This window comes from Corythoichthys intestinalis, chromosome 17 (genome assembly GCF_030265065.1).
Source record: "Corythoichthys intestinalis isolate RoL2023-P3 chromosome 17, ASM3026506v1, whole genome shotgun sequence".
Taxonomy (NCBI): domain Eukaryota; kingdom Metazoa; phylum Chordata; class Actinopteri; order Syngnathiformes; family Syngnathidae; genus Corythoichthys; species Corythoichthys intestinalis.
This window is the reverse complement of record NC_080411.1, coordinates 36,739,341-36,762,681: the sequence shown is the minus strand read 5'-3', so window position 1 is coordinate 36,762,681 and position 23,341 is coordinate 36,739,341. Positions and strand designations below refer to the sequence as shown.

At 40.4% G+C, this 23,341-nt stretch overlaps 1 protein-coding gene across 3 annotated transcripts in view; it reads right to left on the bottom strand.

Moving 5' to 3' along the window:
- Window positions 1–23,341, bottom strand: part of nup214 (nucleoporin 214) — a 75,132-nt gene that overhangs the window by 2,714 nt on the left and 49,077 nt on the right. Inside the window, exons 25-34 of one of the 3 annotated variants that reach the window (XM_057818830.1) lie at window positions 21,493–21,565; window positions 21,042–21,111; window positions 20,834–20,918; window positions 15,833–15,885; window positions 14,273–15,649; window positions 12,303–12,364; window positions 12,058–12,226; window positions 11,829–11,981; window positions 6,358–6,529; window positions 3,311–3,459 (exon numbers count right to left, since the gene is read on the bottom strand). In XM_057818830.1, the coding sequence (XP_057674813.1) occupies window positions 3,311–3,459; window positions 6,358–6,529; window positions 11,829–11,981; window positions 12,058–12,226; window positions 12,303–12,364; window positions 14,273–15,649; window positions 15,833–15,885; window positions 20,834–20,918; window positions 21,042–21,111; window positions 21,493–21,565 (2,363 nt within the window). The remainder of the gene's footprint in view (window positions 1–3,310; window positions 3,460–6,357; window positions 6,530–11,828; window positions 11,982–12,057; window positions 12,227–12,302; window positions 12,365–14,272; window positions 15,650–15,832; window positions 15,886–20,833; window positions 20,919–21,041; window positions 21,112–21,492; window positions 21,566–23,341) is intronic. The other 2 variants (XM_057818831.1, XM_057818832.1) reach the window with 2 other exon arrangements.

The following is a 23,341-nucleotide window of genomic DNA, read 5'->3' as shown; positions in this document are numbered from 1 at the left end:
TTTTCATCGCAAAAAGCTCACACATAACTCTACAAACTGTAGCTCTAAACTTAATTACACATGCATACACAAACATATATTAGCTGACACAACTTACATGCTTCTGTGCGCCAAACCAGAGAGTAGCTATCTTTTATCCATGTCAGATGTCTGAGTCTGCTCCTCAGTCATACAAGGTGACAGTCCAGCCAGACCCAACGCTGCCACCAGAGGGCAGTGTATCCTCCATCATTAACTCATTTGCTCCCAGAAACGTATAAATACGTTCTATTTTTAAATGCTTCATTGTAGAGCTGAAACGAATACCTCGAATAACTCGAGTTTAAAAACTGATCCGAGTAGTTTTATTCACCTCGAGTAATCGTTTATTTTGACAGCTCTAAGCATCACGTTTTGCTCGGACTACTTTTAATGCGGGACAACGCGCTGATGTCATGTGCGTAGAGGAAGAAGCAAAAAAAAAAAAACTTACTGCAGCCGACAACCGCTACAAACGACGCCGACGTTGCTAAATACTAGCCCGCACATGCTACGTTAGTTGCAGCTAGTGTCTGATGAGTCTCATAGAGATCACATGTATGTTGAACTAGATGCGCAATGACAGACTAGGCCGCGTCTGGGCAGCGTTAGCAAACAGCCGCCATCTTAAAGCAGTAGAGCGCTAAGCGCTAATAAAGAGCGCTAAGCGCTAATATATAAGAGTAACGTTACTGTCACTACTAGCTCATCTTACGTTAGCCCTGCGGAGGGCTAGGTTTCAATCAATTAAAACCACTTTCGATGCGTGGCTAACGTGTCTTACATACAGGCATAACATAACATAGCGTTGTGGAGTGATGAGGGTGTCAAATAAAAACTCAATAATGCTAACTATCAATTTTAGCTCAGTAGTCATTGCTGGATAAAACACCAAGTAGCACTAGTCCCTAATGTGCTCCAATACAGCCTGTATCATACATTTATTTTGAACAGTGCAAAAACTCAAAATCCTCTCAGGACTTACAGTTTAGACTAACTTAAAACTTAACTCGAACTTAAAAATGGCTTCACACAAATAGAAATTCAATTGAAAAACGTGGGGGAAAATCCTAACTTTTAAGTGATGTGTGTTATCAAGCGTAAAAGCATTTTTAGGTGTGTGTGTATATATATATATATATATATATATATATATATATATATATATATATATATATATATATATATATATATATATATTTTTTTTTTTTTTTAAATACGATCTAAAGGTTTTTTGAGTGAAAGCAGTGAATTAGTCTTTTTTTTTATTTTTTATTCTAGTTACATCTGAGATGCAATTGTTGGCTGTTTTCAACAATATACATCAAAAATAAAGACATTGACTGAAAATTATCAAATGTCTTGTTTTCTCATGTATATCTATAATTGCTCTTCACCTAAAAATATATTTGTTTTATCCAATTACTCGATTAATCGATAGAATTTTCATTCGATTACTCGATTACTAAAATATTCGATAGCTGCAGCCCTACTTCATTGTCCCAAAAACGTATTTATACGTCTTTTGCCGCAACCCGATTCGACAGCAATGAACGGCCGGGCGGCATGGTCAGAGCGCTGGCGGCATGATGCCAGGCGGCGCTCCGACCTAACAAAACAAACGAAAGGACGCCTGGGAGGCCAGGCGCTGGACGACCGAGCAAAACAAGTGGGACCCCCAGTGCAGCGGCTCGCCGAGCAGACCCCGCAGAAACGCAAAAATAATCCATCTCTGTGAGACAGACAACGATGAGAGAAAAGTTTACACGGCTGACGTGGCGACAACGGCGTCATCTCGGCGACAAATCGTCATCTCTCAGTAGTCATGTGTGAATAAATTGTTACTTTGCTATCAAAAGCTCTATTTGTCTTGTATTTTGTGAAAGGAAAACATTATTCAGATGTTTGGAATGTAACTAATGCAAAAATAGCTTAGTTAAAGTTAAAGTCAAAGTTATGTTTGAAATGTATGCGTTTACAAAAAGCTCATTTTCTCCGTTTTTTCATCAGAAATAGGAAAATTGCTCAAACTAAGCTATTTTCTAATGCTGATTTCTAAAGAATGTAAAAAGATATGAACTTTTTTTCTGCTGAAAGAAGAGAGTAATCTTTCTTTTGGTGGGTTCCATGTTTATATAGCAATAGAACAGAATTTTCTGTGGGCCTTGCAAAATCGGTCAAAATCCACAAAAACGGCTGGGAAAGAAGGGCCTTGCTCTGGTGAAAATGGCTGGGAGTGAATGAGTTAAACACAATACAATACTTCTGGACTTTTTGAATAGTTATTTTGAGATTTAGGGGTACTTAAAGGGTTAATTCAGACTTGCACGGAATTTTGTGTTACGTCGCCAGTGTAGAACGGAACCCGTTAGTAACCCGGAGACTACCTGTATTCTGCACCTCGCGGAGGTGTGATAACGGAATTGCGGATTCCTGGGTGGACTAATAATACCTTAATTTTCGGACGATAAGCCGCGACTTTCTCCCCTCATTTTAAATTCTGCGGTTTATAGTCCAGTGCAGCTTATTTGTTGATTTATTTGGGTTAATAGGTAGCGCTTTATTTGACAGTGGTGTCATAAGACTGTCATAATTATGACATGACACTTTCATGGGCATTAATGAGTGATTATGACAGATGTCATTGAGTGTCACTCGCAAATTATGTTACTTTTAACGTTTTACATCCATTCAAAAGCGAGATAATTTGCCGGATGACACTAAATGGCATCTGTGATAAGCATTCATTGATGCTCATGACAGTGTCATGTCATTATTATGATTGTCTCATGACAGTCTTATGACGTCACTGTCAAATAAAGTGTTACCAAATAATATAACCAGCAATTAATGAAACAACTGGAACAGTAATTGAAGAAATGAGCACAGAACATAAATTTTGATTGTTATTTACATCTGTAGCGCTGCAATGCATGCTAGAAGGCATGTTGGACGACAACAGTGTTGACAGAAGTTTGACCGTCTCCACCAGGGAGCAGTGATTGCCAAATGAAGCTTCTCGAAGCTTGGCAGCCAATTGGTTCAAAGCTTCATTCAAGGTGGTTCATTTGGTCTTGTGACAGTCTTATGATGCCGCTGTCAAAGTAAGTGTTACCGGTTAATATCTTTTGATACAAATACCCCATAATACAGTGAGGACAGCTGCGGCTTATAGTCAAATTTGGTGGGTGGCGGCTTATAGTCATGTGCGCCTTACAGTCCGAAAATTACGGTATACTAGTATGTTGAATCCTGGTTCAGAATATGATGCAAAACCAATAAATGCTGGCACCTCCAGGTTGTGGCTGCTGTCCAAAACCCGCAAAGCCGCCTGGCTGCGCCCCAAATCCAGGACTTTGTTGGGCAAGACCCCCAAAAGACGGCGTGGCGTTCTGATTGGCTAACGCTCCGAAAGACGAACCGCCAGACGGCGAGGCGAACCTGAGGCATTAAAGAGAGAGAGGAAAGAATTAATTACAAAGTACATTTATTTTGATGTGTGAATGACATTTGTGTTCATCTGTTTTTGCCGTTTGCTGAACTTTATCTTCTGGCACTAGTCGCTAACAAGCTAGCAACGGGAGCATTTAGCTATCTGGGCGCCCACCGTATATGTCAGCTTTTTGGAAAAAGGAGACTTAAATCTTCCAAACCTGGATTAAACCCACCATTTGGTGGACTCGAATATATGACACACATTTAGATCTTTTTCAGAAATAATTGCAAAGGCAGAGTGTGTCAGATGGTGCGTGTAATGGTATGAGGGGGAGGGGATTGGGTGAAATGAAGGTTTAAAAAGATAATCCCCTCCGCAGGACTCGCGTCCAGAGAATCATCAGCGAGCGGATCCACGGGTATGCAAACCGCAGAGAGTAGGACAGGAAGTGAGACGATTTAATCCGTCGGCAGCATGATCCCCAAGTGAGATTATCAGAGGGGAATAATCTGCACACCGTCAAAAAATGAGACTGTGTCCATGAAAAGTGATATAGCAGCACACTGGCAGGCATGCTGGTGAAGAAGATATGGATATTTGCTCTTGTGTGTTACACTTTCCCAAATAGAGGCGAACTGTGTTGAACTTCAGTGTTTTGCCTTCTGGCTATGTGTATATAATTTTAGTCTTTATGTATTTATAAGGTACATTTAAAAAACAAATACAGTGGTACCTCTACTTACAAACGTCTCTACATACAGAATTTTCAGGTTAAGACACACCTCAATGGGAAAATATTGCCTCTTGTTAAGAAAGACACTTCTAAAGACATTGGCTAAGAGGAGCCTCTACTGTATGTGCATGTGTGTATCCCAGCTTCCTCTTCATTTCACCCCACGTGTTCCGACAGCTTTACATGAGTATATTAACTTTTATTCTTAGGATTTTACATTATGCATAATTTAGATTTTATGTTTATTGTGCAATAATATAATTGTAACATGTATTTGTCGCATGTTTTGATGCATTTTTATGCATCATAAAAGATTTATGTCAGAATTTTGGGGGGCTTGGAACAGATTAGGGCTTTTACATGGAAAACATGTCTCTGCTTAGAGAATTTCCAAGTTAAGAAACGAATTCCAGAAGCGATTTCGTAAGTAGAGGTACCACTTTAATATCACTGAATAAGTAGGGAAAAGGCCTACAGTGTATCACAAAAGTGAGTACACCCCTCGCATTTCTGCAGATATTTAAGTATATCTTTTCATGGGACAACAAAAATGACACTTTGACACAATGAAAAGTAGTCTGTGTGCAGCTTATGTAATAGAGTTAATTTATTTTCCCCTAAAAATAACTCAAAATATAGCCATTAATATCCAAACTCATGGCGACAAGAGTACATCCCTTAGTGAAAGTTGTCAATATTAACATATAGTACAACATGTCAACTGTCAATATTTTGTGTGGCCACCACTATTATCCAGAACTGCCTTTACACTCCTGGGTATGGAATTGACCATAGCTTCACAGGTTGCCACTGGAATGCTCTTCCACTCCTCCATGACGACGTTGCGGAGCTGCCTGATATTTGAGACTTTGCGCACCTCCACCTTCCGCTTAAGGATCCCCCAAAGATGTTCTATTGGGTTCAAGTCTGGACACATGCTTGGCTAGTCCATCACCTTTACCCTGAGCCTCTTCAGTAAAGCAGTGGTCATCTTGGAGGTGTGTTTGGCGTCATTGCCATGCTAGAACACTGCCCTGCGACCCAGTTTCTGGAGGGAGGGGATCATGCTCTGCTGCAGTATTTCACAGTACATCCCTCAATGGCATGTAACTCTCCAACACCTGCAGCACTCATGCAGTCCCAGACCATGACATTCCCACCACCATGTAGACATGACACACTTATCTTTCTACTCCTCACCTGGTCGCCGCCACACATGCTTGAGACCATCGGAACCAAACATATTAATCTTTGTCTCATCAGACTATAGGACATGGTTCCAGTAATCCATGTGCTTTGTTGACATGTCTTCAGCAAACTGTTTGCGGGCTTTCCTGTGTACAGTCTTCAAAAGAGGATTCCTCCTGGGGTGACAGCCATGCACACCAATTTGATGTAGAAGGCGGCGTATGGTCTGAGCACTAATATGCTGACTCCCCACCTCTTCAATCTCTGCAGCAATGCTGACAGCACTCCTGCGACGATCTTTCAAAGAAAGCATTTGGATGTGACGCTCAGCACGTGCGCTCAGCTTCTTTGGACGACCAATCCGAGGCCTGTTCTGAGTGGACCCTGCTCTTTTAAAACGCTGGATATCTTAGCCACTGTGCTGCAGCTCAGTTTCAGGGTGTTGGCAATCTTCTTGTAGCTTTGGCCATCTTAATGTAGTGCAAAAATACGTCTTTTAAGATCCTCAGAAAGTTCTTTGCCATGTGGTGCCAGGTTGGAACTTTCAGTGACCAGTATAAGAGAGTGTGAGAGCTGCACTACAAACCTGCTCCCTATGCACACCTGGACCTAGTAACACTAACAAGTCACAAAACATTTTGGAGGGAAAATGACAAGCAGTACTCAATTTGGACATTTAGGGGTGTAGTTTCTAAGGGGTGTACTCACTTTGCTGCCAGGAGTTTAGATATTAATGGCTGTAGTTTGAGTTATTTAAAGGGAAAATAAATTAACTTGATTATATAAGCTGCGCACAGACCACTTTTCATTGTGTCAAAGTGTCATTGTTGTCCCATGAAAAGATATACTTAAATATCTCCAGAAATGTGAGGGGTGTACTCACTTTTGTGATACACTGTATGTCCGCCATAGCTGTTGAACTCTGTCATGAACTAAGGAGTGAGGATCCGAATCTAGGAAAAATATTGTCACTCATTCTTACCCGAATCCACCCATGTTGGAAGCGGCTGTTCCCTCGCCAAAGACCTTCCCGGCAGAGGAGCTCATGGCGCTATTGAAGGAAGGACTGGCGCCGAAAGTCGCACTGGCCCCAAATGATGGCGACGCACCAAAGGCGGGGGGACTTCCAAACACTGGTGCACTGCCAAATACACCTATATTTTGAAACAAAAATGAAAATAAGTCATAGAAAGCTACTCATTTAAATAACTTGTTCAATTTATGTCTGAAACGGAGTGAAAATAAATGCAGGATTACATTGTAAAATGACAAGTAGAGAAGAAGCTAAGATAACCAATATTGTCAAAAAGAATAATATGTGGGTTGGTTTCAGCTCAAAGAACATCAGCAGCGATAAGAGAAACACCAATAGGTAAATAAAGATCTGTTTTTCCATCTTAATCGACCTGGAAGCTTATTTGATCGCACAGCAAGAGCCGTTGGGCTCATTTTAATTCTATAGTCACGTTTGCATATCCTTGCGCCTCTGTTTACATTTGAGCTCCCACCAGAAATTCCACCGAGACATGTCGATTGACGTATTGATGTTTTCAGAACAGAGATGACCGTTCCTTGAAGATTTTTATTTTTATTTTTTTATTTTTCATTTTACGGAGATGGCATGTAAATATAGCATTAGGTCAATAATGCTAGTCAAACAAACATTGTCCGAACATGTCAGAATTTTTATGATTGGCCATTTCAAGTTCAAAACATTAGCATTCACAGCCAGTCCTCAAATGAATTAAACATCTATAATTGTCAAAGACTGGCAATGAATTAATAAAAAAAAAAAAAACAAAAAAAACAACAACAACTATGTAACATTAGAGTGTGTTATTGGGGGTCATAGCCAGAGGTTGTTTTTATTTCTTTTGCATTAATTATAACTGTTGTATTCATAATAAGTCTATATGTATTAAAAAAATGATTAGTGATGAAAACAAGTTCAAAATGAACTACAATGGCCTCCTGTATTTTCCACACTATAAGGACCACCTAAAACCCTTATATTTTCTCAAAAGCCGAGTGCACCTTATAATCCATTGTACCCTGTACATGAATCAATATTGGTTCATCATGGCATGACATTCCCTTTACCGCAGCTTCATCTGGTGGATGCAGAATGCAACCCCAACAACTACTACTGCGCCTTATAATGCGGTGTTCCCTATACAGTGCTGGCCAAAAGTATTGGCACCCCTGCAATTCTGTCAGATAATGCTCAATTTCTCCTAGAAAATGATTGCAATTATAAATACGTTGGTAGTAATATCTTCATTTATTCTGCTTGCAATGAAAAAACAAAAAAGAGAATGGAAAAAAAAAATTAATCATTATCAATTTACACAAAACTCCAAAAATGGGCCAGACAAGGGTATTGGCACCCTTTGAAAAATCATGTGATGCTTCTCTAATTAGTACAATTAACAGCACCTGTTACTTACCTGTGGCACATAACAAGTTGTGGCAATGACTAAATCACACTTGCAGCCAGTTAAAATGGATTGAAGTTGACTCACCATCTGTCCTGTCTCTTTGTGAGCACCACATTGAGCATGAAGAAAATAAACAAGACCAAAGAACTGAGGACTTGAGAAGCAAAATTGTGAGGAAGCATGGGCAATCTCAAGACGACAAGTCCATCTCCAAAGACCTGAATGTTCCTGTGTCTACCGTGCGCCGTGTCATCAATAAGTGTAAAGCCCATGGCACTGTGGCTAACCTCCCTAGATGTGGATGGAAAGGAAAAATTGACGAGAGCGGATTGTTGGTAAAGAACCTCGACCAACATCCAAACAAGTTCAAGTTGTCCTGCAGTCCGAGGGTAAAACAGTGTCAACCCGTACTATCCATTGGCGTCTGAATGAAAAGGGACTCTATGGTAGGATACCCAGGAAGACCCCAATTCTGACCCAGAGACATAAAAAAGCCAGACTGGAGTTTTCCAAAACTTACCTGAGAAAGCAAAAAACGTTTTGGAACAATGTTCTCTGGTCAAATGAGACAAAAGTAGAGCTTTTTGGAAAAAGGCATTTACATAGAGTTTACAAGAAAAAAAATAGGCCGTCAAAGAAAAGAACACAGTTCCCACAGTCAAACATGGTGGAGGTTCCCTGATGTTTTGGGCTTGCTTTGTTACCTCTGGCACTGGACTGTTTGACTGTGTGCATGGAATTATGAAGTCTGAAGACTACTAACAAATTTTGCAGCATAGGGCCCAGTGTGAGTCTCCCTCAGAAGTCATGGGTCTTCCAGCAGGACAATGACCCAAAACACACTTCATATAGCACTGGAAAATCGTTTGAGAGAAAGCACTGGAGACTTCTAAAGTGGCCAGCAATGAGTTCAGATCTAAACCCCATAGAACACCTGTGGAGAGATTTGAAAATGGCAGTTTGAAGAAGGCACCCTTCAGATCTCAGAGACCTGGAGCAGTTGGCCATAGAAGAATGGTCGAAAATTCCAGCAAAGCATTGTAAGAAACTTATTGATGGATACCAGAAGCGGTTGTTCGCAGTTACTTTGTCTAAAGGTTGTGCTACCAAGTATTAGGCTGAGGGTGCCAATACTTTTGTCCGGCCCGGTTTTGGAGTTTTGAGTAAAATGATAATAATTTAATTTCTCATCATTCTCTTTTGTGTTTTTTTCATTGCAAGCAAAATAAATGAAGACCAAAAGCAAACCAAAGCATTTGTAATTGCAATCATTTTCTGGGAGAAATTGAGCCTTATGTGACAGAATTGCAGGTGCCAATACTTTGGCCAGCACTGTATATGAAAAACAGTTCAAATAGGCCCTTCATTTTAGGTGCGCCTTATACTCTGATGCGCCTTACAGTCAAGAAAATAAAACACATGATCCAAACTTTATTTCTAAATGACCAAACATAGTCACTCGCCCTAAAAGGGGTTAAGGACTGTTCTTAGTAATGTTTTCAGTAAAACATTTATACCAATAAATATTTTGTTTCGTGGTAGGCAGCCAGCATCTCAAGGCCTGAAATGTGTGAGTTGCAGTGGGCTCAACAGCGGGTGTGCTGAAATTACAGCACGTATACCAGCACGCCCCAGTAAATAATTGATTGTGCTAATGTAACAAGATTACATTGGCTGAACGTAGCAGAGTGATCAGGCATTAGGGGGAAGGGTGGGAGGGGTTGCTAATATCCAGCTGAAAATGGAGGGAGTGAAGGAGAAATAGCCTGGAGGGATGAGACAAACAATGGTGCTTTGAAAGACAACATTAAAAGATAGGAGATTCAGTCGCATTTTTTTTAATTTTTTTTTTTTTTAAATGGAGTTAATCGGTGGCTAGGAAATTAATGAATAAACCCTTAATTCACATCAGTGGTACTCCAAAACCCATTTGTGAGAAAATAAACAATGTTTTTCGCGATTGAGTGTATGAGTGTTTTTAACTCATTGGCTGCTGCTGACAGCGATACATGTCCAATCCATTTGAGGCTATCCTATCGAACAGCAGCCTGACAAGAGCATCAGACTCACCCTGCTTATGCATGGGTGGGGAGAATAGATAAGCGCACTCGGTGACTTTCAAATGATAAATCCTTCAGCGAAACTTTACAGAATACTTTTCCTACTTGAAATTTATTCATTGAACGTAAACGATGAGCTTTCCATTCTCGCCATGGTCTCCACTCCCAGTGAATATGTTTATACTTGGGGGGATTCGATCAAGGGATTTGTGTAGGACTGCAGCTCTCGATTATTTTAGTAGTCGATTAATTGATGAACTAGCTAGTTCAAATAATCGAGTAATTGGACAAGAAACATTAAAAATTAAAATAACTGAGCTGAGCCTCAAACAGTATGAAAAAAATAAATAAATGAGGATCTATGTACAACAAAAGAACAGTTGGCTAACTTACATAGCAAATGTCCGCTAGCTTAAATGCTATAAACTAAGTTTTTTTTTTTTTTTTTTTAAACAATGCTCTTAACAAATGGTTCAGACACATATTCCCACAAAAAATGGCTACATATACTTATAAAGTAAATTACAAATTAAAAAAACATTAGCTCAAACAAAAACTTATGTTGGTCTTAACAGGGAGCAGCTGGATTCAGCAATGTGAAATGAGGCAGACTTGAGGGCAGTGTATCCACCCAAATCAATAAAACTAAATGCAAACACTTTCAAAAAATCAATCCAAAGCCACTTAAATGAAACGAATACTCGAAGCAGCAAAATTTAATTTGAATCTTTTTTTCTAATCGAACGAATACTCGAGTTAATCGATGAATCGTTGCAACACTGGATTTGTGCTGCCAATTCAGATAATCATAAACCATGAATAAGATCTGCCCATCACGATATTGATCGTATGGGTTCGCTGTAATTATTTCATTTAATTATGCAGTTAGTACTGGGTAGTATGAGGATATTTATTGCCAAAGCCACCGTAAAGTACCATAGTCATCACTTTTGTAAATTGTAATATTATACAAATACAGTGGTACCTCGACATACGATTGCTTCGACACATGATCTTTTCAACATCCGGCACAAAATTTGACTTGCCATTTGTTCCTTCATCCAATGACATGCTTGAAATACGACGACATGACAGCACCGCAGGCGGACACACGGTGGATTTTCTTGCGAGAGAAATCAACACTATTGTTTTTAAGATATTTACAATTCTTCTATAGGCCAATCTGAGGTCAAACAGCTAAATGGCTGAAAATTGTGTCAATCGTTTATGCTTCGTTTGTGCTGTAAAAAGTTTTGTTTGTGCTGCTTGGTTTTTGAGATATTTGCATATTATTTTCGAGTAACGACATGACTTGCAGCCCCCCATTTACTGCAAAATGAACCCAAAGGGATGCCATTTCTTTGTGCTACGTTTGCGCTAGTTGTTGGGACACCCCTTTGGTATTGAATGAGTTGGTACGCTCCATCAGCCACGGGAGTTGAATACGGAAAAACTGCGAGTGATGTCATCACTGGAAATTAATAAATAAAATCTGATTTTTAGCCCACCTAGATAGAAACCGGATGGCTCTTTTGTAGTGTGAACATGAACAAATCACATAAATCTTATTTTTGCGAGATTGATTGTAATTTTATATCAGAACTGACAAGTTGCTCCTCTGTCTGAACAGGTCAGGTCGGTTTTGACTGTCCGTGACGTCACCATGGTAAATGACGCCTTCGTGGCCATAGCAATGTGTCAATAATGTGGCAGTCTGAAAAGGCCTAAATCTGATTTGGACACTTGCTAAAAAATAGTGTGAATAGTTAGCCCTAAAATTCAGATTTGAGGAGGAATCAGATTGGAATCAGATATGCCTGCAGTTTGAACGCAGCCTGAGAACAATAGAACATGTTTTACTTAGGCGGTGGTACTGTATTCTAAAGGAAAAATGATGCAGGAAGCCAACCCAAACTACAGTGCTTCTGAGCAAACACTCAGAACCCTTGTAATACCTGGTTTAGTTGGACTCGTGAAGGATCCAAAGCCTTGGGAAGCAACAGATCCAGCACCAGAGCTGAATGTGCCACTGGGCTTTTGCTCTCCAAAGGCAGACTGTCCAAATCCAATGGGTTTGGCTGCAGTACTACCAAACAGACTGGGGGTCGCTGTGGAAATGCAAGATTAAATGAATATAGAGTTCAAGGTGACATAAAACATTCTGACCGAGCGAATGCCTCATACCAGTTTGAGCAGGCTGCCCAAACCCTCCAGAAGAAGAAGTAGGACCAAACGGATTCTTGTTGGCGGCATCTTCACTGGGCTTGCCTCCGAGGCCACTGAAGAGGCTGCCACCTGGTGATCCTGATGCATTTGTAGCACTCGAACCGAACAGTCCTCCGCCCGACGGCTGCTGCGGTTGAAAGGAAAGTTGTACTGACCGTGCAGTTGAAAAATGTGATTCTTCAAAGAGAAACATATGATGATACCCGTCCAAATACACTCCCGGTGCTGGCTTGCTGGCCAAACCCAGACGGCGCCGATCCGAAGGCTGTAAGGCAGAAATTTATTTGAGCATAACAATACTTAATAAAAGAGCGTCAGCATGCACTTTTTCTCGGCAAGCGCTGTTTCAAAACAGCTGGGACAGGGTAAGGTCTACCACTATGTTATAGTTGCTTTCTACAACATTCAATAAATGTTTGGGAACTGAGGAGTAATTGTTGAAGCTTTGTAGATTGAATTCTTCATTATTCTTACTTGATGTAAAGCTTAATATATTCAAAGTGTTTTATTTCTTTGTTCATTTGTATTCTATTTTTTATTAACGTTGAACAGAAAGTCTCAAATTAATTGGAATTAGGCTTGTAGTAACAAAGATTCCGAGCAAATCGAGGTTAAGGGTGTCTCGATCATGAGGTGCTTTTCAGCATGCGCATCTTTCGTGGAACGCCAGACCCACTTAAAGTGTTTGTTGCCAAAAAGCTCAATCTTGGTCTCACACAAAAATACACACGGTCCCAGGCTTCAACCTCATACCCAATGTGAAGTGTGGGGGTGGGTCAGTGATGCTGTGGGGCTGTTTCACTTCCAAAGGCCCTGGGAACCTTGTTAGGGTGCATGGCATCATGAATGCTTTGAAATACCAGGACATTTTAAATCAAAATCTGTTGCACTCTGCCCGAAAGCTGAAGATGGGTTGTCACTGGGTCTTTCAGCAAGACAATGACCCTAAACATATGGCCAAATCTACACAGAAATGGTTCACCAGACACAAAATCAAGCTCCTCCCATGGCCATCTCAGTCCTCAGACCTTGTTTTGTTGGCAAAAGGGGGTTGTACAAAGTATTAACACCTGGGGTGCTAATAATTGTGACACACATTATTTGATGTCAAATATTTTTTTCTTTATGTGGGATTTTTTCCCCACTGAATGAATGCACTTGTATTGAAGGTTGGATTTTTCTTTTTTTTCCATTAAGGTCCCATATTATAGAATTTTTTAAAAAAAATATTAGAAGCTAAAAAACACATCTTTTTCAGGGGTGCCCATAATTATGGAGGGCACTTTATGTTTGCTGTGTATAAGGTTGAAGTACTGATTGTTGACCAGTCTGGCTAAAATGCCATGTTTTTTCACCAATTATACCAGTGGTAAAGCATAAGAGTATTATGCTTTATTTATTATAATACTAGCAGGTTTAATTGCTCTTTTTTCTATAGCTGCTGCATATAATTTTTAGTTAGTAGGATGCTTATACTGAAAAGTTGCACTTAATTACCTGACTCATGTGTTCAAAACACCAGGAAATACAGGGAATGAATTGTTGCACTTTATTGTTGTCTGTCTCAGTTTTATTTTATCGATCCCATCCAACAAAATGGTCATTCAGCAAGTCTCATTTTTTTTGTTCATGTCTCAAACATACATTGGTATGGAACTATTGTTTACTTTCGCTAATTGAAATGTGGTCTTTCATGTTTAAAATATTGTAAGAGAATACAACAAATGTTGATTATCGTATCGTTTTCAAACTGTATCGAATCGCTCTGCCTTGAAATTCTATAGTTTTTGAACCGAATTGTAGCCTGTTAGCTAGTCAAATATCGAATCTGCTTCATGCCAGAGATCCCTAACCCTAGTATTTTTGCACCTGAATCATAGTCACCTGATTTTGAGGATTTGCTCATACAAAGTATTAATTTGAAGAAAACTGTCCCAACAAGATAGCCATATTTACCTTAACCAAGTTTAAAAAAAAAAAAAAAAAATCCTTTCCATATGGCGAAGTGTAAAAGATGAATATTTTTGTGTCTTTTAGCTATATCTATTTTGAGCCCTAAGAAATTAACAATACCTCTTTTTTCACCTGATTTCTCTAAAAATGATGTGATCAGGCCCAATTTCCAGTCACGTGATCGGATCTGGGACTTTCATAATCAAGGTATTGAACGTACCTGACGGCTGACCAAAGCTGAATCCTGTAGACGATGTCGGGGTTGTGTTACTTCCAAACAGAGAGCCTTGTCCAAACGTGGAGCTCTGTCCAAACACAGACGTAGTGTTCTGTCCGAACAGTCCAGTGCTAGTGCCACTGGATGTGTTGGCATTTGTGCTAGCGCCAAAAGAAAAAGAACTGGCGGAGCTCTGCGTCGATGCTCCGAAAAGACCACCTCCTCCTCCGGTGGTGGCGGCACTAGTGTTTGCTCCGAATGCGGACTGTCCGAAGGAGAAGCCGCTGGCAGTTGGGGTGTTACCAAAGCCGCTCGGTTGGCCAAAAACAGACTTTCCAAAACCGCCTCCGGCTGCAGTGCCGAAGGTGGACGAACCAAACGTCGACGTGGCCGTGGAGGCTTGAGGAGTTGAAGCAGGTTGTCCAAAAACAACGGGGACAGCGGTTGTAGTAGCGGCAGAAAAAGCTGCCGTGCTAGGGGCATTGGCGTCAGCAATCGCGGGGGCGTCAGCTAAATTGTCAGCGGGCGTTACGGCGGGAGAGCTGCTTTCTGTCGCCGTCGGTTGAGTGAAAATGGACCCAGGCTTCTCAGAAGGGGACAATTGGAACACTGCTGGAGCGACTTGAGAAACAGAAACAATAGGGGGGGCTGACGTGACGTCCACGGTAGCATCCCCTGTAGTGACAGGAGGGGTCGCCTCCGTTGTTGGGACGAAAGCGGTATCATCTGAAACAGGAGCTGGGTCTTTGACGGCAGCTGCATCTGGTGAAAGGGTTTCTAAAGCTACGACGGCCTCAATGGGAAGCTCTGGAGTAAGATCTTTTTCAGGTGGTGATGAAGGCTCTGACGGTTGTGGGGCTGGTTTGGGGTCTTCCGTCGGTTCTACTGGGGCTGCGAGGAGGCTGCTAAAAGAGGTGGGCAGTCCCGAGACAGGCGTGTTTGACGTGGTCATGCAGAAGGTCAGCTTGGGTGTGTTTTCAGGAGGTTTGAACAAACTACCGGACTTGGATAAGTCGGTTCCGATAGAGTCTCCAGCAGAGTTCCGATCGCTGCTGAAGCTGAACTGAACCTTTCCTTTGCCGATTCCAGGACCTCCAAAGCTAAAAGCGGCATTGGCGGGGGTTGACTTGGCAGAGGAATCTTTGGCTTCTTCTCCTTGACCGACGCGAAGCCCAGAGAAACTGCCTAGAGTTTCTCCTCCGGTAGGTTTAATGGGTTGAGGTTCTAGCCTGGTAGAAGCTGCAGTAGAGACTGGTACGGACGCCTCCACTGATGGAGTAGCAGTTAGGGCAGGCGAAGTGGATTTTGGCGGTTCCTCTGCGGTCTGACCAAATATCATCTTTCCATTTCCACCGAAGGAGAACTCGCTAACATTTTTCACTGGAGACAAAAAGAATATTCAAGTGGACTTGTTATGGAAAGTTGACATTTTATTTGTCAACCGTTTGAAGGTTTACTGTGTTTTTTTGTTTTGTTATATTTTTTGAAGTCATGGTAAATGAATGTTAGAAATTGTGTATAAAAATGTATGACCTATCCTCAATAACTTATCAAGTTTTTTACCTGGTGGTAGTCCTGCAGCTGAAGTGCCTGATGCAAAACTGAAGTTTGATGGGCTGCAAAAGAGGTAACTATTGTTAGGAAAATAAAAAAATGATAAATAAAATAAGATAATTCAAGAGAATTGCCACTTTTCAATTTAATTTCAATACCTAAAATATTTATTAAGCGAAAGACAAAAAATTAGTGACAATAGACAATATAAAACTATTAAACTCTTTTAGGGCAGTCCTTTAACTCACTGGGTGCATTGACGCTGCTAGATGTCCAATCTATTTTGACTTGAAGGGGTGAATGAGCGAGCGTTCGTTCATTCATTCGCCCTCCCAGTCAGTATAAATTGGACTTGTAGTGGTGTCAGTGCCCCTGAGAGATGACCATTCACAGCCATTCCTCCCAGTTTAAATGAATTAGCGCTGTCATTGGTTGGCAATGAGTTAACTATTACCAAATATCTGGGGGAAAAAAATAAAGATAGCACTTTTACTGTTGGCAATGAGTTAACTATTACCAAATATCTGGGGAATTGACCCAAAATGTGAGGTTCACTTATGTGGACGCCAGGTCTTTAAGGGGTTATGTTATGTTGAATTACCCATAAAATAAACTTGCCTTAAAAAGTGTTAGAGGACTAGATTTAAAAAAAAAAAAAAAAAAAACTATTTCATCACATACAGTGAGGAGCAGAAGTATTTGCACCCCTTGTGACTTTGCAAGTTCACCCACTTGGAAAATAGGTAGAGGTCAGAAATTTCAATCATAGGTACCGTATTTTTCGGACTATAAGTCGCAGTCCCCCCCCCCCCCCATAGTTTGGCTGGGGGTGGGACTTACAGTGGGGCAAATAAGTATTTACCCTAATTTTTGCACTATAAGGCGCACCTGACTATAAGCCGCAGCCCACCAAATTTGGCATGAAACCGGCATTTGTTCATAGATAAGCCGCACTGGACTATAAGCCGCAGCTGTCCTCACTGTATCATGGGATATTTACACCAAAAGATATTACCCGGTACAACCTTATTTGACAGCGGCATCATACGACTGACTGTCATAAGACCAAATGAACCATCATTAAACTTTGAACCAATTACTGCAAAGCTTTATTGCTTCAAGAAGCTTCATTTGGCCATCACTGCTTCCTTGGGGGAGACAGTCAACCTCTGCTGCCACCTGCTGTTGACTGTTGTCATCCAACATGCCTCTTAGCATGCATTGCAGCGCTACAGATGTAAATAACAATCAAAAATCATGTTCTGTGCTAAATATTTCTTTAGTTACTATTCAAATTTTTTCATCAATTGCTAGTTATGGTATTTGCTAACACTTTATTTGACAGTGGTGCCATAAGACTGTCATTACACAATCATAATTATGACATGTCTCTGTCCTGAGCATTCATGAATGCTTATAACAGATGTCATTCAGTGTTATCCGGCAAATGATCTCACTTTTGAATGGATGCAAAAGATCCAGATGGACAAAAATTGAGTTACATAATTTGCCAAATGACACTTAATGACATAAGCATTCAGTAATGTCCATGATAGTGTCATGACATAATTTTGATGATCTTATGACAGTCTTATGACACCGCTGTCAAATAAAGTGTTACCTAAAAAAAAATAAATAAGCCACACTGGACTATAAGCCACAGGTATCAAAATGAAGGAAAAAAGTAGCGGCTTATAGTCCGAAAATTACGGTAGTTCTCCCACTTGAAAATATTAGAGAGCCCTGTAATTGTCAACATGGGTAAACCTCAACCATGAGAGACAGAATGCGGAACCCCCCCCCCCAGAAAATCAGTTTGATTTTTAAAGAATTTATTTGCAAATCATGGCAGAAAATAAGTTTTTGGTCAATACCAAAAGTTCATCTCAACACTTTGTTATGTACCCTTTTTTGGCAATTACGGAGGCCAAACGTTTTCAGTAACTCTTCACAAGCTTTTCACACACAGTTGCTAGTATTTTGGCCCATTCCTCCATGCAGATCTCTCGATCAGTGATGTTTTGGAGGTGCCGTTGGGCAACACTGACTTTCAACTCCCTCCGCAGATTTTCTATGGGGTCGAGATCTGGAGACTGGCTAGGCCACTCCAGGACCTTGAAATGCTTCTTACGAAGCCACTCCTTTGTTGCCCTGGCTGTGTGTTTGGGGTCATTGTCATGCTGAAAGACCCAGCCACATCTCATCTTCAATGCCCTTGCTGATAGAAGGAGATTTTCACTCAAAATCTCTCGATACATGGCCCCATTTATTCTTTCCTTTACACAGATCAGTCGTCCTGGTCCCTTTGCAGAAAAACAGCCCCAAAGCATGATGTTTCTACCCCCATGCTTCACAGTGGGTATGGTGTTCTTCGGAATCAATTAAGTATTGTTTCTCCTCCAAACACGAGAACCTGTGTTTCTACCAAAAAGTTCTATTTTGGTTTCATCTGACCATAACACTTTCTCCCAGTCCTCATCTGGATCATCCAAATGCTCTTTAGCGAACCGCAGTCGGGCCGGGACGTGTACTTTCTTCACCGGGGGACACGTCTGGCAGTGCAGGATTTGAGTCCCTGGCGGCGCATTGTGTTACTGATCACATATTCACTAGGTCCCCCCGTGTGATTCTGGGATTTTTGCTCACCGTTCTTGTTATCATTTGATGCCATAGGGTGATTTCTTGCATGGAGCCCCAGATCGAGGGAGATTATCAGTGGTCTTGTATGTCTTCCATTTTCTAATAATTGCTCCCACAGTTGATTTCTTTACACCAAGCGTTTTACCTATTGCAGATTAAGTCTTCCCAGCCTGGTGCAGGTCTACAATTTTATCTCTGGTGTCCTTCGACAGCTCTTTGGTCTTGGCCATAGTGGAGTTTGGAGTGTGACTGACTGAGCTTGTAGACAGGTGTCTTTTATACTGATAATGAGTTAAAACAGGTGCCATTAATACAGGTAACAAGTGAAGCCTCGTTAGACCTCTTTGACAGCCAGAAATCTTGCTTGTTTGTAGGTGACCAAATACTATTTTCCACTCTTATTTGGAAATAAATTCTTTAAAAATTAAACAATGTGAGTTTCTTTTTTCCCTCCACATTCTGTCTCTCATGGTTGAGGTTTACCCATGTTGACAATTACCAACCTTTCTAATCTTTTCCAGTATGAGAACTTGCACAATTGGTGGTTGACTAAATACTTATTTGCCCCACTGAATAGTCTGGAGCAAGTTATGTGTGGAATTATTAATACATTATTATTATTAACACATTTTTATATCATTTCACATGTTATTTTAGTGTTTTGGAGAGACACTGATGGTTTGGTAAACTTGTTAGCATGTTCTTAATGGTATAATCTGAATAACTTAATAGCTATGTTAAGTTAACATACCGGCCGCGTTCGCATTTCGTTGTTCATGCATCATGAAACAGTATCATACTGTACACTTATTCAGCATGTTATTCTGTATTGTATTTTTTATTTTAAATTGCCTTTCAAGATGACATATCTGTTCTATGTGTTGTCAAGTAAATTTCCCCCCAAAATGCGACTTATACTCTGGTTCGACTTATATATGTTTTTTTTTCCTTTCCGTTGGGCATTTTATGGCTGGTGCGACTTATACTCCGGTGAGACATAGTCCGAAAAATACGGTACATTTCTACTCATGGAGACATAATCTAAAAAAATCCAGAAATAGCATTGTAAGATTTTTAAAAATAATTTATTTGTAATTTACTGGGGTTCATAAGTATTTGTATCCCTGACAATCAGCAATAATTATGACAATCAGAGTTGTCAGTCTACCTTAAAACAATTACACCTTTACCACATGAGTAACCACCCCCCAAAACAGAAAAGGCTAAACATGACTGATAATCTACCTCGGACTGGGGCTCCATGTAAAATCTCTCTTCGTGGGGCATCACTCATAATGAGAAAAGTGAGGGCTCAGCCTAGAACTACATGGCAGGAGCTGGTAAATGACCTGAAGACAGCTGGATGCACAGTTTCAAATGCTACTGTCAGTATAACACTACGGTGCAATGGTTTTAAATCATGCATTGCTCAGAGGGTTCCCCTGTTCAAGACAGTACATGTGAAGGCCCGTCTGAAGTTTTCCAGGGACCATCTGAATGATGCAGAAGGGTCATGGGAGAAAGTCATGTGGTCAGATGAGACCAAAGTAGAACTTTTTGATGCAAACGTTACTCATCCTGTTCGGAGGAAAAAGAAGGATGAGTACAATCCCAAGAAACACCATCCCCACTGTGAAGTATGGGGCTGGAAACCTCATACTTTGGGGCTGCTTTTCGGCAAAGGGGACAGGACGACTGTGTAGTATAAAGCAGAGGATGAATGGTGAAATGTATCTTCAGATTTTGAGCCACAACCTCCTTCCCTCAGTCAGAGACTTGAAGACGAGTTGTGGCTGGATCCTCCAACATGACAATGATCCTAAGCACACAGCCAAGCTGACCAAGGAGTGGCTGTGTAAAAAGCATATCAAGGTTCTAGACTGGCCTAACCAGTCTCGAGACCTCAATCCAATAGAAAATATTTGGATGGAGTTGAAACTTTGTGTTTCTCAACGAAAGCCCCGAAATCTGACAGATCTGGAGAAGGTTTGTGTGGAGGAATGCGCCAAAATCCCTGTATCCATATGTGAAAACCTGGTGAAGAACTACAGAAATAATCTGACCGCTGTAATTGCAAACAAAGGCTTTTGCACTAAATGTTAGCAAAGAATTTCTCACGAGTACAAATAATTAAGAGCCTTAGTAAATTACAAAAAAATTATTGAAAAATCATACAATGTGAGTTCCGGATGTTTTTTAGATGATGTCTCTATAGGTGGGAATGCATCTATGATTGAATTTTCAGACCTCTACCTATTTTCTAAGTGGGTGAACTTGTTAAATCACAAGGGGTGCAAATACCTCTGTTCCTCACTGTATATCGAAAGTAAAACCATAAATTGCAATACTTTAATTTCAGAGTGGACTTACGTTGACGTAAAAGAGAAACCTTTGCTGATACTCAACTCAGCTGTGCTAGAAGGGGTGACGGAGATGTCAGCTTTGGCAGATTGACCTGAATGAAGTTAAAATATCAGTATTCCAATCATGCTATTTGGAAGAAAATGTGAAATAAAATGTCTCACCAAAAACAATGAAAAGACTTTATTTATAAAAAAAATAAATAAAGTCTGCTCACCAAACATGAAGGTCGCTTGTGGAGTGCTTGTGGAGTCAAAAGATGTTTTTTGAATACCAATCCCCGGATTCTGCACAACAATGACAATAAAGAATTATCAGTGGATTTCTTTCGTTAAATACTAAAACACAGATAAAAATACGACCAAGAAGTTTACATTTTCACCTTTAAAATTCAATATTTTGTCATCTAACGTATTTTCACCTAACTGATCAGAGTACAGGTCTGAAAATCCTAACGTTGTGATTATCTCATTTGGTGACACTATAAAATGTTGTGGTTTCGTATTCGGATATAACAGATAAAGTTACGAACACCACAAACTTCTCATTAGTAGAAGGAATCTGTATGACAAAAAGCTAAACATATAATGCCATTTGGGGCCTAATAAGATCCCCCTTCAGCAGTTGAAGAAAGCATCCTGGGTGACTACACGAATCTCTTTTCTCACTCGTTTGGGCTGGCTGGATGTAATAGAAACGGGAACCTGAAGCTGCACGGAGGCTGGGTCCGCTGTTGATGAGCTACAAAAGAAAACAAAGACCAGGTACATGTAAGAGTCTTGTGTTTTATTTGATACATTGCGAGCAATTCAAATTCCTTTCTCAGCTCCTTTCAAGTTATCTCTTTCAGCACCATTGATGATGTCAGACATCCAATCATGTGGCTTTTTTCATCCTTTTGCAGTGAATTTAAATGAGAGTCACTAGTAGACGTCCAATCTGTTTGAATTGGGAGGGTTGGCAGTGAATGAACTGGACATCAGTGGCAGCCAATGACAGGCAACGAGTTAATTTTGGGATATTTGATGTCATTTCCTGTTGATTTTTGGTCACTTTCTTTGCCTTTTGGGGCATTTACGGGTCACATCATGTTGATTTTGGGGCATTTACAGGTCACTGCCTGTTTATTAAGTGTTACTGAAAAGGAAGTGACTGAAGAATGTCCCCAAATGAATAGGAAGTGGCATGAAATCGACCGGAAGTAAAATGTTAATGCCCACCTGACCGGCTGCAAATGCTCTGGTTTTGGTGTCATTGACGGTTCTATACGTTCAATCCAGTCAAAATAAATTGAATGCCAACGTAGACGCTATTCTAATTCGAGCCGGGTGGTTTACCGAAAATTTACCGTTACCGAGATGCTTCACGATGACCGACTTGACCATGTCGGTAAATTCGTTTTTTTGATGAAACGAAAAAATAATTATAGTCTTTTCAGCCCGCTTTGACTATGTGTTGTTCGGTTATCTGCATTCCCTTTAAGAAAGTTCAGCCCGTGTGCTTACGTGTGAAGTCACGTGACTATCAGGAAAAACAAACATAAGCATGTTGCTATCAACCGGTGTGCTAACGCTTACATTGAACGTAATAGAGTCGGGTAATAGTGAAATGGCTACCACCTGTTGGATGTTTCGCTGATGCAGGACATTTGGGCAGAACACCAGAAACAAATGCTCTCTGTGTGAGACGTGAGGTTGCCATCATCACTGACAGCAGCTATAACCTTGTCGAAGCGGCTGAACTTAATGAGTTGATGCAGGAGCATTGCTTTTGGCACGGACAGCACCTAGTAATCAGTATGTCGCGTTTTTTTGTATCTGTGTGTGTGACTTCTAGCTTTTACAATGGATCAGCTCAGCATTCAGCATAAAGTATAATATGAGTCAGTGTACTCTATACTATGACCGTTTAATGGCCACAGCTACTTATTTTTCTGTATGTGCTTGCTTTATTCTGTGTCATTCCTGCCATCATAAAATCTTAAATGTTTCATTGGCATAAGAGTTAGAGCAGTTTAGCTTAGTGTGTGTGTGTGTTTGTGTGCGTGTATTTCAGAAAATACTCTAAGAAGAAAAAAAAAAAAGTTACCTTGCTATTTTTTTGCAGTAGGAACTTGAAGTAAACACTTGTGTTGATCATGTCACAACAGCCATTAACAATAAATTGTCTGATACTCGCTTGAAGCCCCTCCTGCTGCATGTCATTTGCGCTACAATGACAATTTTGCAGTGTCCATAGCAATATTTACAATGTTTCACATTATTCAAGTCATACAAGCCGTTTTGAATGTTTATACTTGAATGCTCATTGTTTACAAGATATTTTTATATACTTAACGTTTACAGTGAATGTACAATTGTTAAATATGTTAAATTGAAAGCTGGTAAATAAATCATTGATAAAGAGTTAATTTGTATTTCATGCATTAATATTCAGATTTTCAAATTATATAACCGTCCGCTTGGGCAAATTTATCGTTAAAGAGGTAACTCTGCTCAATTTACCGTGATAAGTACT